Here is a 13155-nt window from a genome sequence, read left to right as displayed (position 1 = left end):
GTGCACACACACACATTGGGTGAGTGAATATCTTCTGGTAGAATCAAAGAATTATCCATAAATGCTATGACTGTTTTATTTTATTATATTTATTTTATTTTATTATTTTATTATAGTGCTTTAACAGCAAGAGTGTTTTGTCAATTGCCTCTAGTAATGTCATCGTCATTTGGGTTTAGCTGCTTCTGTAGCACCTGTATCCTTGTTGTGTTTTGTTTTGATTAGTTTTGTCGTGGGGTGGGTCTTTTGAGACACTTTCACTACGTCAAGGCTGGCCTTGAAGTCCTGATGCTCCTGCATGGCCACAGCCCTCTCTGTTGTTCGGAGTTTCTCTGTTGGAAAACTATGCTGAGCTCTGATTTGCTCACAGTTCTTCCCTGGCCACTTGTCTTCCTTGGTGTGGTGTCTTTGCCCTTTCTAAACCTAATTGTTTTCTTATTGTTAATTTTTAATGCGCGCGCGCACACACACACACACACACACTGGATACAAGTCCTTTTCATTCTTGATCTTCAGATATTTCCTCCTAGTCTGAAAGTTATCTTTTCATTCTCTTAGCAGTATCTTTCCCAGCAAAGTTTTACATTTTGGTGCAGTTTATAATTCATTTTCTTCATTTTCTTTCAAGGCCGTGCTTTGATGCAGTTAAAAGCTCATCACCCGACCCAAGGTTGCAAACTTAGATTTGCTCTTGTATTTTTTCTAGAACTTTCGAAAGCTTCAATTGCAGTCTCCGATTTACTTTTTATGTGATCTGTGAAGCATGCATTAGTCGCTTGCGTGCTGTTTGCCTTGTGCTGTTTGTCCAGGGCAGTACCCGGTGCCTAGGAAAGCATCCTTATCTCTCCTTTCCCAGACATGAAATCTTGCCCCTTTGTTGTTCTTCTAGATGGTTTTGTTATTTTTTGCATTCATAAATTTTAGAATCATTTGTCAGTATCTACCAAAATTAAGATATGCTGGGAGTGCTGGGCAATGGTGGTACGTGTCCTTAATCCCAGCACTCAGGAGACAGGGCTACACAGAGAAACCCTGTCTCGGGAAAAACAACAAAAACAAACAAAACAACAAAACAAAACAGAGATTTCTTGGGATTTTGATTGAGATTACATTATATCTATATATCAAACTGGGAATAATTAATAATCTTAACAATATCTTTAAACTCATAAACAATACATGTCTCTCATTTAGATATTTGCTTTCTGCCATGTTTTATAGTTTTCTGCATATAAAATGTGTACATATTATGTTAGATTTAGGGTTTAAAAGTAGGGGTGGGAGGTGGAGAGATAACTTAGTGGTTAAGAGCACTGACTGCTCTTCCAGAGGACTCAGGATTGGTTCCTAGCACTCATGGGGCAGCTCGCAATGACCTGGAATTTCAGTTCCAGGGGATCCGATGCCCTCATCTTGGGTACCAGACATACATGTGGTGTGTACACATATATGCAGGGAAAACACTTACATAAAGTTAAAACCAAACAAACGTGGGAGTGGTTGCAGACAATATTTTTTTTCTGGTTAAAAATTCCTGTTTTGATTTCTGGCATACAGGAAAGTGGCTGAGGTCTGTGGACTGTGTAATGGGACCCCGCTTGCCTTGTGTGCAGACTCGACTGTCAACCTCCACGTCTGCAAAACCAGTTTTGTTGTTTCCTTTGTAATCTGTATGCCTTTTTGTTTCTTTTTTATGCCTTATTATATTAGCTGAAATTTCATCTACTGTACTAAACAAGACAAGCAGGAGAGTCCATCTTTGTCTTAGTCCTGATTTGAGGGCGAAAAGCATTGTCTTACACAGTTAAGTGAGTTTAGCTATTGGGTTAGGAGGTACATACCCTTTAGTGTATAAAATAAGTTAGCTTCTCTGTTTTGTTTTTTGTCATGAACAGATTCTGAAGTTTGTTGATCTTATTTTTCTCAGTCTACTAATATGCTAATGTTGATTTAAAAGCATTGAGCCAGCTTTACATTCCTTGGACGAGCCTTATTTAATCATAATACTTTATAGATTAATGAATTCAGTTTTCTAACATTTTTTTTCAAATTGCTAGTAGCTTTGTGTCTATTTATCTGAGAAGCTGATGTACAGTTTTCTTCTAGTGTCTTTGTCCAACTCTGGTTGTAGGCTAGTCTGACCTCACAGGATGAGTTGCAAAGCATTCTCTTGTCTTCCGTTTTTGGAGACTGAATAACTAATATTAATTAGTTCTTCTGTGTGGTTTTGTTTTTTTTTTTTTTTTTTTTGGTGGAATCATATTGACCTGTGTTTGGGCTGTTAACTGTTAATTTAAGTAAATCTCATGGGTGGTGAAATTATTACTAAGACAACCTCCCTCCCTCCCCTTGAAACGTGCAAAGATTTTCAGATATTCTTGATTAAGTAATCGCTAGTATGAAGCGGGCTGAGCTGAACTGTGACTAGTGGCTGTGCTCCCGAATCATCTGAGACCGAAGGCCTCTCTCTACAGAACGGAAAGTTTTCTGCCCCTCTCAACTCCTAGGCATGTCTTCAGGCTGCCCTTCCTTCCGAAGCTTATCTGCCTCCTAATCAGCACTGTTTCTCTGTGTAGCCCTGGCTATCCTAGGGCTCACTGTCTAGGCCAGGCTGGCCTTGAGTTCAGAGATCCCCCTGCCTCTGCCTCCCCACTGAACTCTGTCGCTCTTTATCATGTGTCCCTGCTGTCATTAGCAATCTCTGCTCTAAGACTTCATTTTTTTCTTTAAAAAATTTTTTCTGGGCAGAATTGTGTGGAAGGTCCCTCTTGCTTCCTTTGTGCGCTTCCTGGCGGATCATGAGGTGCTGATCATTTTAGCCTGACCAGGGAGCAGAGCAGGAGAGAAATGTCAGATGTTAACTAGTTGGCAGGATTTACCAGGCACAGATGTTCTCTGTTCAGCCTCTTTTTCCTTTGCATCTCTGCTTCTGGCTCATGTTTTGTTACACCCACAAAAGACTCCACATCCGATCCCAGTGTTAATAATTAAGTGTGTTCTAGAGAGCTTGGTGGGGTGTCCTGCCACCCACCTGTCTTATCACTGTTTGGCCTGGCCTTACTTGCAAAATTAGCCCCCAACAGGTAGTAAATTAATAAAACTAAATAAATAGCAAAAAAAAAAAAAATCACGGGGCTGGAAAGATAGCTCAGAGGTTAAGAGCACTGGCTGTTCTTCCAGAGGTCCTGAGTTAATTCCCAGCACCCACATGGTGGCTCACAGCCATCTGTAATGAGATTTGGTGTCCTCTTCTGGTATGCAGGCCTACATGTAGACAGAACTGTATACATAATAAATAAATAATAATAATAAAAATCACTTAACAAGAGGGGGAGAAAAAGAAAGGAAAGGAAAAAAAGCAAAGAAAGAAAAGCCCAGATGCTGAGAGATATTAACCCTAGTAAAGCACATGGTTTAAGTTGGCTCAAGGTGTCTGTGATAACCCCATGACTAGCTCTCCAGGAACTAATTTGACATTGCAAAGTGCAATGTATTGGAAGTGAAGGGACACTACAGATAGCGCACACCCATGGAAGTACAGTGGTGTGGGAAATCCTGCACAAGAATGTCCCTTGGAAAGACACGGGATGTGTGAAAGCATGCCCACTGTGGTGGGAGCCTAGGAAACTGGGCTTACATTCATATGCATATTATAAAACCAGAAGCCATCTTCTAATGTGGAAGTTCAGGTGACTGTAAAAATCTGTAATGGTGTTTAAAGATGAAAGTAATAGGAAGTCATGTCTTTGGTCTTTGAAAGAGACATACCTCCCAGGAAAAACAGCTAAGAAGCCTAACTCAGCACATTAGCATGGTCTGTGTTTGCCTACACTTTGGTTCCTGTTAGTGGAAGGTAGCAATCCTGATTGGTACCAATCAGTACCAATCCTGACCTGGATCAGAGTCACTTGGTAAAAGGGGACTGAGATGTCCGTCTTGTGCTGTCCCCTTTCCCTGCAGGAGCTCAGTGAGATGCTGTACACAGACCGGCCCGACTGGCAGAGTGTGATGCACTATGTGGCCCAGATCTACAAGTACTTTGAGACATAAACAGAAGACCCAGCATCAGCAGCTGCCGCATGGCCTGAAGCTCATCCTGAAGCGCCTGCTCACTGCCCACCAAACTGCTGTGCCCACCGTCTAGCCGTCTGGATTTCCAAGGAAGGCTTAAGCCAAGTGGACCAGCACTCCATTGAGAAGCAGAGGTGGCTCCAACGTGTCCCCATCTCAGATGCAAACATGTCTGGAGCCTATGCTCAGGAATCCTTGTTCCCAATGGGAAGTTTTTAGAGAGGCAGGCCCCGCTTCTCACACAGTGGGTTCCAAACCCAGGCCCTCTTCTGTGAGACTCCAGAGTGTTGCCGGTCCCATTTGCTGCCCACACGTGGCCTACACACTGACAACAGCACTTCAGTCACCGTGTCTTTTCTCCTTCCTCCTCCTTTACTAAAACTGCTCTGGCTTTGCTTTTTCCAAAACTCTGTCCTTACCAACCGCCTGCCCACCCCCAATAAAACGACATCCCACAAAACAGAAAAACAAAAGCAGCTTTTGCTTCTTAGCAACCTGGAAACACACTGATTAGGGAAATAGTACGATGTAATAGTTCTATGTAACCGAGGACTTAAAGGCACTGCATAGATCTCGCTGTCCCTATTTGATTTCTCACAAGTGCAAGGAGCACTTAGGTACCTTGCTGAGGGTGCATGGGAGGCCAGCTGGCTTGCTCCCTAACCACACGGCCTGAGCACAGCACTGGTGTCCTGGCTGAGAACCGTGACCGCTGTCCACAGCCCCTTCTGCCCTGCTGTTATTTACAGTCCCATTTACACACTTCTTGGCCCAACACAGAGCTCCACACGAGTCTCTGACGTGTGTGGAGCAGCCTGTGATGGTGAGCTCTGCACATCTGCACAGTTCCGCAGGTTGGGAGGTGTGCCCCTTAGGATTCTGGGTGGACAGAAATATAAACATGTTTTGGCTCCAAACAGGTTTGGCCCTTGGTACCTGTTGGGCCTTTTACGTGTGCCTAATGAAAGAAGCTATTAGCAGCGGTAATGGTGACTGTCCTCCAATGCCCCGTTGGATCCCTAGGAAGCAGCACAGCCCCTCCCTGAGTACCCAAGCCACTGAGGCCCTAGACCAGTGGTTCCCAACCTTCCTAATGCTGGGAGTTCTTCATGCTGTGGTGACCCCAACCATAAAAGTATTTCATTGCTACTTCATAACTGTCATTTTGCTATTGCTATGAATTGTAGTGTAAATATCTGATATATAGAATTCTGATATGTGACCCCACACAGGTTGAGAACCACTGCTTTAGAGGCGTCTTTCTAGTTTTCTTGAACAAATGTGCACTTCATAGCAAATGAGGGCGCTCCTGTCTCAGACAGTCGGGTGCACATAAACACCCATTACTGTCCTAAGTGCCAAATAACCCTGGACTGGTCCTTTGAGAAAGGACCACGCTCATAGCAACCCCTGCGAATGACCACCGTAGCTACAATGAATCTCTGCCTGCTTGTCTGAGCCACTCTGCTGGCCCAGCCCTATCCTTGGAGGACCTAGGTTCTGTCCCTCCCTCCAGTCCATTGCTCTGATAAGTAGCAGCTGGGTGCAACAGCACTGATTCTCAAGCTAACGTAGCCTCATGGAGCCACAGACTCCACCTGTAGGCTCCGTCTGTAGTTCTTAGCTGTGGCTCGGTGCCGATCCCCTGGGACTCCCCTGGGAACTGCATGCCTGACTCTCGATCAGGTGAGTTAGAATAACTGGAACAAAGCAGAGATGGAGTCTGCACAATGCTCACAGTTCTCCAGAACTGATGGGCAGCCACGCAGAGAGGGAGGACACTACTCCCGGCCCCTTGTTCTCCCATTAGGAGCTGCTGCTGAAATAGGTCCCTTCATTTCCCGGTGGAAGATGAGGGCTCAGAACCTCCTTGCTGATGAATGTGTCTCTGAAAGCTAGTACTTGGGCTGCCTCCCGTGCCCGTTGTGTTGGCATAATTGATGTTGTGCCCTCCCCCATCAGTTGTCTCCAGTCTGCTTTGCCCGGCCAACACAGTAGGGTGGGCAGGAACGCTGTCCCACACAACTGGGTGTTGTTTCTTCAGGGGTAATCTCCGGAGCTGTGTAGGAGAGGCCACAGTTAAGGCATGAGAGTTTGGTTTGTCTCTGGCTGTTTTCAGGGTGCTAAGAATCTGGGAGCTCTCAGCAGAGCAGCCTCTGTGCTGGTCTCCAGACATCTTACAGTGTCTGTAAGTAGAGGGACTTTGGGGCCCCAGGTCGTTGTGAACTGGCCAGCTGCATCTTTTCTTGTCTGTATTCTGCCTGGGGTTTCTCTTGACTGCTGCAGGTCTTGCCAGGGGCGTCAGAGAGGAATGGCATGCAGGTACTGCCAGGCAGAGGACATGCATGACCGATAGAGCTCAGGTTCTCTGTCAAGATGCCACACTACTGCATGTGAAGGTGCAGGGTCTGGGAAGATCTCTGAGTCACAAAAATGAATGTTAAAAACTGACCAGCTAAGAACAGAAGCATGGCAGCAGGGGCGGGGGCTGCCTTACTTTTTCTTGTTTTTGTTTGTTTGTTTGGTTGGTTGGTTGGTAGGTTGGTTGGTTGGTTGGTTGGTTGGTTGGTTGGTTGGTTGGTTGGTTTGATTTTGGTTTTTGGTTTTGTTATTGTTTGTTTTGCTTTGTTTTGGGTTTTGTGAAACAGGACCTCCTGTTGCCCAGGCTGGCCTTGAACTCATGGTCTTGCTGCCTCTGTCTCCTGGGTGCTGAGATTAGATACCACACCCAGCTTTGGTGCTTAGCTTCTGTTGTTTTCTTTGTGTCTCTGCAAGCTGTCATTCAGAGGACGCTGGAGGCCTCCACAGCCATGTTTCTTCGCATCTGCCCTCAGCTAAAGAGATCTGTAAAGTGCAAGGCCCTGAGAAGTTAAGGCGTAAAGAAGTCTGTTTCTCAGCGCTGCGTGGTGTCTGAATTGACAGCAGGTGGTAGCACTAAGGCCGCTGCCCACAGTGGCAATATTCCAAGGAGCATCCACCTTCCTAGTCCTTCTCACTTCCGCATCCATACTTGTCCTTGGTTCTCATTCTTCATCCAGCTGTTCCTCAGCTTTTGTAGACCATCCAGAATACAAGCCATGGCTAGAAGATAGAAACCCATGTCCTGCCTAGCACAGTGCTGCTACCTGTGGCTTCAACTATTCTGGAGATGGAGACAGGAGAATCAGTTGAGCCTGGAGATTTGGGATTAGTTGGCAGAGAGTGTGGGGCTATCCCAAAGCAATCAACCATCTAGCAATATTGAATATTGGCCATACTATCTTCCTGTCTCCCATGAGCACCAGCCACGTGTCAGTCTCTGACCTCTCTGTCCCCTGCAAACCTGTCACTGGCTGATGGAAATGGAGAACTGAGACCCTTAGGGACAAACCCACTCACCAAATCCAGCAGTTCCTGAGTATTCTAGTTTGAGTTGCCCTGCTGCTGGCACAAGTGGGAGAGAGAACCCCCAGATGATTGAAAAGAAGTTTTTTCCAGCATCTGCTGAAGCCCCTGGACATCTAGGTCCTCCGACAAGGTTGGAGTTCTGACTGGAACACCCTGAGTAGCTCACTGACTTTAACTACATTAGTTGAATGCACTTGATATACCTGTGGCCTCCTTTCCCTCAAGAGCACATAGACAGCACCAAGCACTGCCCAGATGTGACGTACTGTCAGGTGGACAGGGCTCCCAAGGGTAAGGTGTGCCACTGTGTACGATTTCTAATAAATATATTTTGTTTCTATCTCAGTTTGATTCTTTCACCCACTGACGTCGATCAGCATTTGTTTTTCAAAGCACCAAACTTGCTTTGAGTCAGCTTAAAGCCCTCTCCCTGCTTGTTCTTGTCACTTGGCAGTCCTGTCCGCAGCTGCCTTGCGGTGGCTACGGGTTGTGCATCTCCTTCCAGCACCCGATGCTACCAAGCTGTACAGATGTGCGTGCGTAAGATGGAAAAGGTGGGCTGCCTGGGCCCTGGGAACTGCACACAGTGTTGTTAAAAGTTAAGACGAGGTTGGAGAGACTCGTAATAAAAAATGTAACAAGTAGAGCACCACAGTGGCTCTAAGCATCCGCTGGAAGCCACCATTCCTAGGCTAGTCAGGCCACGAAAGAGGAAGGCCACCCTAGAATCTTTATTTCTCTCTCCTCTCAAGTGCCCGGCCTTCTGAGGGCCTCCACAACTGCTCAAGGTAATGGTCGCTGGTGAGACTTATCAAACCCTGGGTCGGCTTAGGGACTGCCACTTTCCTCTCAGTCTAAACGGGCAGGAAAAGTTGTGCCAGGAGATACCAGGTCTGGTTTGCTCAACATCTGACTGTCCTGTACCATCTTGAATGTCCAATGCCTTGGGCTGTATACACGTGTGCGTCCCTGCTGGCTCATGAATGAGCGGACCTTTCACAGATGGCCAGGCCTCCATATTTGGGGATGGTCTTCATATTTGCTGGCCTCTGAGACTCATCAAACAAGTTCTGTCCTATGGATGCGGCTCTCTACATGAATGGAGCACCATTCATGGGTGTTCCATGACTGGGCCACTTGACACGTGCACTTTACAGATAGGGGAACCTGGGCCCAGACTCCCCATGCAGCTGTCTTAGGCAGTTTCTGTTGCCACCACACAATACCATAAACTGGGCACTTTTCTAAAGAATAGATGTTTGTTTCGTTCTCAGTTCTGAAGTCTGGGCCCTCTAAGAGCTCAGCACTGGTGTCTGGGAAGGTATTCTTGCCACATTGTGACCTGGCAAAGGATGAGAAGAGAGAGTAAGCATGCTAACCCTAGTCCCCAACTCTTTTGAAGCCACCAAGGCCACCGTGCAGAGCCTGACCCTCGTGACTCAATCCCAGTTACCTCCAAAAACACCACCTCCAAAACCTGCTAACGATGAACTTTGGCTATTAAGTTTCTAGCACATGAACTTTGGAGATACATTTAAGCCACGGCATCAGTGACAGAAAAGGCTCATGGGTTAGTAGAATTAAATGAATAATTAGCATGGACTGCTCTGAGTGGCCCTAAGTACAGAGCCATGGGCCGCCAGCCACCTTCCCTCTGCTGGGTGAAAAGGGCTTTGCTCTTAGCCTGTGTAAACTTCCATCTGAGCTCCTTGAGGGCCAAGTGCAGGCTTTTGTGCTCGTGATTCCTCAACCTAAGGGGCAGTGCTTATACCCGTCGCTTGACTAATTGGTCCAGTTGCCGGTTACTCACCCTCTGACTAGGAGGTCAGTTCTGGGAATGAACACCACAGGATTCCAGCTTGTGGCCCATCTTGTGAACAATCTCTTCCAGCGTTTTCCAGCTCAATGATAAGTAGGAAAAGCCTTGGGGGAGAAACTTGAAACCTGACCTCCCCAAGGCCTTATCTTTCCTTTTTCCTTTAATAGTATTATGTCTGGTCTCATGAATGAAATGAATTAATACATTCAGGGCCTTGGAGTCTTCTGGGCTCTTTAATTGAATTCATTTTAACTTAATTCACCTGCTTCACTGAGATTTTTCTAGATCATGAAAAAGAAATCCATAAATAGATTTGCCTAGGACCCTTTAGAAGGCTGACCATTGGGCCTACCAGCCCTCCCATTTATCCATCTGGGCTGCTATTTATATCCTTCTTAGTGTGGCTATTTCCCTTGTATCTGAAAAATGAGGCAAAACAGAAAGTGGGGCATGGGAAAAGTTTTCCTGCTACATGTGACTTCAGAACCTTGGCCACTGTCCAGGGAGGCTGGTCCTAGAAAACATCTGGTGGGAGAGAGACCTCATCCTGAGAAAGGCAAAGTCTTACCACCCGGAGGATCAGACCAGGAAACAGATGGCCACTCACAGAGACAAGGGAGATGTATCTTATTCATCCTGCCCTTCAGACTCGTCTGTGCCCACAAATCCAGCTGCTTTCGTTTAGGGGAGGGGAGAAGCCTGTCTTGGGTCACCTGTGTAATCTGCAGCCATGTGCCCAAAGTGAGCACATGGTTGGTTTGTCCCCTTCAGCAGCCCTGGGTGTGGCTCGGTGTTGGGTACACTCCTCCCTGAGTGTGACTTCAATGTTTAGAGCTTTGGGATGTAACAGGCTGTAACTGCAGACCAGCTCCATCCAGCATTCAGCTCGCCTTGGAGAGCATGACTGTGAGAGGCCCCCTTGAAGGAATTCTGCAGAAGTTCGCAGTGCGCTTCAGGGGATGCTGGGTGATGCCTTTGCCGGGACTTCCTGTTCGAAAACAAGGGAATCCCTACCTAGTGAGGGCTAGGAATGAACTCTCACACCTTCACAGGGCCAGGTTCAGGTCTTTGGAGCCCAGGGAAATGCTTCCTTGCTGGTTTTCCCGTGGGCAGGAGTCCAGGGACCACACCACTGACACGGCTGTTGGGCTGTTGGTGTTAGTATGTGTTGTGTGTTGTTGCTGTAACGAATGGGTGCAAACAACACACGTGTTGTCTTACAGTTCCGAAGGTCAGGACACAACCCAAGCAAGACTTGCTGGGTGCCATACTTTGGAACTTGAATATTTTTCAAAGGTCAATTGATTAAAGACATACTCTGAAACTTGGGGATGTGTCCTTCAAGGAGATCCTGAGACACTCGCCCCTTTCCCGTGTGTTTTCCAGATGCTATGAAGTGAACAGATCTCCTGCGTCATGCACTTTTGCCATGGTGTGCCAAATCACCCACTGCAGGGCCAACCACAGGGCCAAGTGACTGTGGACCCAAACCCTGGAAGCCTTTCTTTTAAGTTCATTTTTTCAAGTATTTTGTTGCAGCCATGGGAAACTGGAGCCAAAATGACCCCAGCAGATAGGGTGATATTCCCTTCTGGGGGCCCTGGGTGAGGATTGTTTCCTTGCCTTTCCCAGCCTCCCACATTCCACAGATCACGGCCTCATCCTCTGTCTTCAAGTCAGTGTGTGTTGAAGCTTTTGGCCATCCGTATATGCTGTCCAAACTAACAATTTTTGTTGCTGTTTTGTTTTTGTTTTTCGAGACAGGGTTCCTTCTGTGTAGTCCTGCCTGTCCCAGAACTCATGCTGTAGACCAGGCTGGCCTCGAACTCACAGAGATGGGTCTGCCTCTACCTCCCAAGTGCTGGGATTAAAGGCGTGCGCCACCACTGCCCGGCTCCAAGCCAACCTTTTCATGGCGAATCTTTAGCAGTTTAGAAAACCCTCGCTGCAGAGGGACATCAGTTTGCTGCTGTTGTTCACGGCTGCGTCTCCTCCTGGCTCTCTGCAGCTAGGGAAACTCTGACTTTAGAGTCTGTGGGTAGAGTAGGGCTATCAGACACTCTGTGAATGGTTCTTCTCATCTCACAACCCTGCTAAACTTAACCACATCTGCCGTCTCTCGCCATAGGAATGTCGGTGCCAGGAACCAGTGGGGCCGCTCTGCACAACACCGTCATCGTTTCTGTCTCCTCTCGTTGACAATGGTAGAATCTTTATTTCCAGGGTATATTGGAGTTCTCTAGAAAAGCAAGACCGGGGTGGGGGTGGGGGGGAATTAGATAAGGAATGGGCTTGTTTTAAGGATCAAGCCCCGTATGATTATGAAGGCTGACAAGTCCCACATTGCCACCAGCAAGCTAGAGAGAGACCCAGGAAGGCCTGTAACTCAAGAGACAACAGTGCTGACTCCAGCCCAAGACCTAAGAGCACCAAGGGCCGGACACGGATATCCCAGCTCAAGTGGTCAGCACAGAGAGAGTCGGCCTTTGGGGACCATTTAGGCCCTTACTCACACTGGGCAGGCATCTGCTGTGCTCAGTGTGCCAATCCAAATGCCCTCCTAGGCACGCTCAGAAAAATGCCTTACCATCGTGACCTGGTCCGGTCGATAGGTAGAGTTAACCATCGCACAAGCCGGAGAGCTAGGCTGGTCCACTGTCAGGCTTCCCCACCCTTCCTATGCCTGCAGCGTTTTCCCAGGAGACCTTCCCTCAGCCAGCTGGTGGTTGCCACTTTCCCCGGGCCTCGTGCCCACCCCTGACCAAACAACTGGGGTAGGATAAATGTGGCCTCCTTAGAATAAGCCATGTTCTTGCATCCTGGAACTGTCTTCCTCCCAAGGCACTGCTGAATGCTCATGCATTTCCTGGGTCGGGATTCGGCCTCCTAAACAACCTGCCTTCCTGGAACTGGAGCCTTGTGTAACTAGCTACAAAACCAACACCGTGGGAGTGAGCAAGTGATTGGTTTGAAAGACTTGGGACACCAGTGAGCACGGTGGATACTAGATCATTTGACAGATGAGCAAACAGAGGCATACAAAGGTTAAATAATTTGTTTACAGTAACTTAGCTTGGAGGAAGCAAAGCAGAAAGTTAAACCCACGCCATCTGGTACCAAAGCCTGCACTCATGGCTACTGCCATATTCCTCCATCATCAGGTACCCGCAGCAAAAGAAGCTTGTACCCGAGGCAGTTGGTGCTCCCCAGGTGATGCTCTATAATGCTTTTCCATGACTTCTCGTTTGCAAACAACAGAATTCCTACCTAGTGGCTGCTAGAAATGAGTTCTCACCTTAAGATCTCAGACGTTTCTTTAGCCAGAGTTTGTGCATAGATTTGATTTTCTGATGGCAGACTAAACCAGGATCATGGGATTTATGTCCCAAACCCTCAGCACAGTTCAAATGCCTTTCTCTAGACCCAGCCTTCAGCCCCTTGGGTTCTGTCACGTTGACAGAGACAACATCACATGCCCCAACTTAACCAACCATTGGCCAAAGAAACAGGGTAATCTGTGCTGCTCTCATTACCTGACATTTGCTCGGGGGTAGATGGAACCCACCTGTCTGTCCCAGGTACCCCCATTGAGCAGAATCCTTATATTAGCTTGCAATATTGTGTGACACTCAGGAGGCAGCCAGCATGTCTGCCCCAGTGCACACATGCATGTGTGGCCATTGCCTATGCTAACCTTGATTGCCGCAGACCTTCAGGGGCTGAGTCTTCTTAGGGCAGGCACAAAGGTAGCCTGGGAGAAATGGGAAACAGGTTCAAATCCTGGGTAAGGGCTTCTGCTGCCCAACACAGAGCTTATTAGCATGCAGTGAGTGCCCTCTGCTAGGACCAACCCCGCAGGGCCACTGGCTTCCAGCAGC

At 47.4% G+C, this 13155-nt stretch overlaps 1 protein-coding gene across 2 annotated transcripts in view; it reads left to right on the top strand.

Annotated features, from left to right (window-relative positions):
* Specc1 (sperm antigen with calponin homology and coiled-coil domains 1) overlaps window positions 1-5187 on the top strand; it is a 221276-nt gene extending 216089 nt beyond the window's left edge. For both annotated transcript variants that reach the window (XM_038326804.1, XM_038326806.1), the window contains one exon: window positions 3961-5187. In XM_038326804.1, coding sequence (XP_038182732.1) covers window positions 3961-4050 — 90 coding nt within the window. In that variant the 3' untranslated portion in view covers window positions 4051-5187. The remainder of the gene's footprint in view (window positions 1-3960) is intronic.
* Window positions 5188-13155: the final 7968 nt, after the last annotated feature.

Source organism: Arvicola amphibius, chromosome 4 (assembly GCF_903992535.2).
Source record: "Arvicola amphibius chromosome 4, mArvAmp1.2, whole genome shotgun sequence".
In the NCBI taxonomy this organism is placed as follows: domain Eukaryota; kingdom Metazoa; phylum Chordata; class Mammalia; order Rodentia; family Cricetidae; genus Arvicola; species Arvicola amphibius.
The sequence above is the reverse complement of the archived record's forward strand: the minus strand, read 5'-3'. Positions and strand labels throughout refer to the sequence as shown.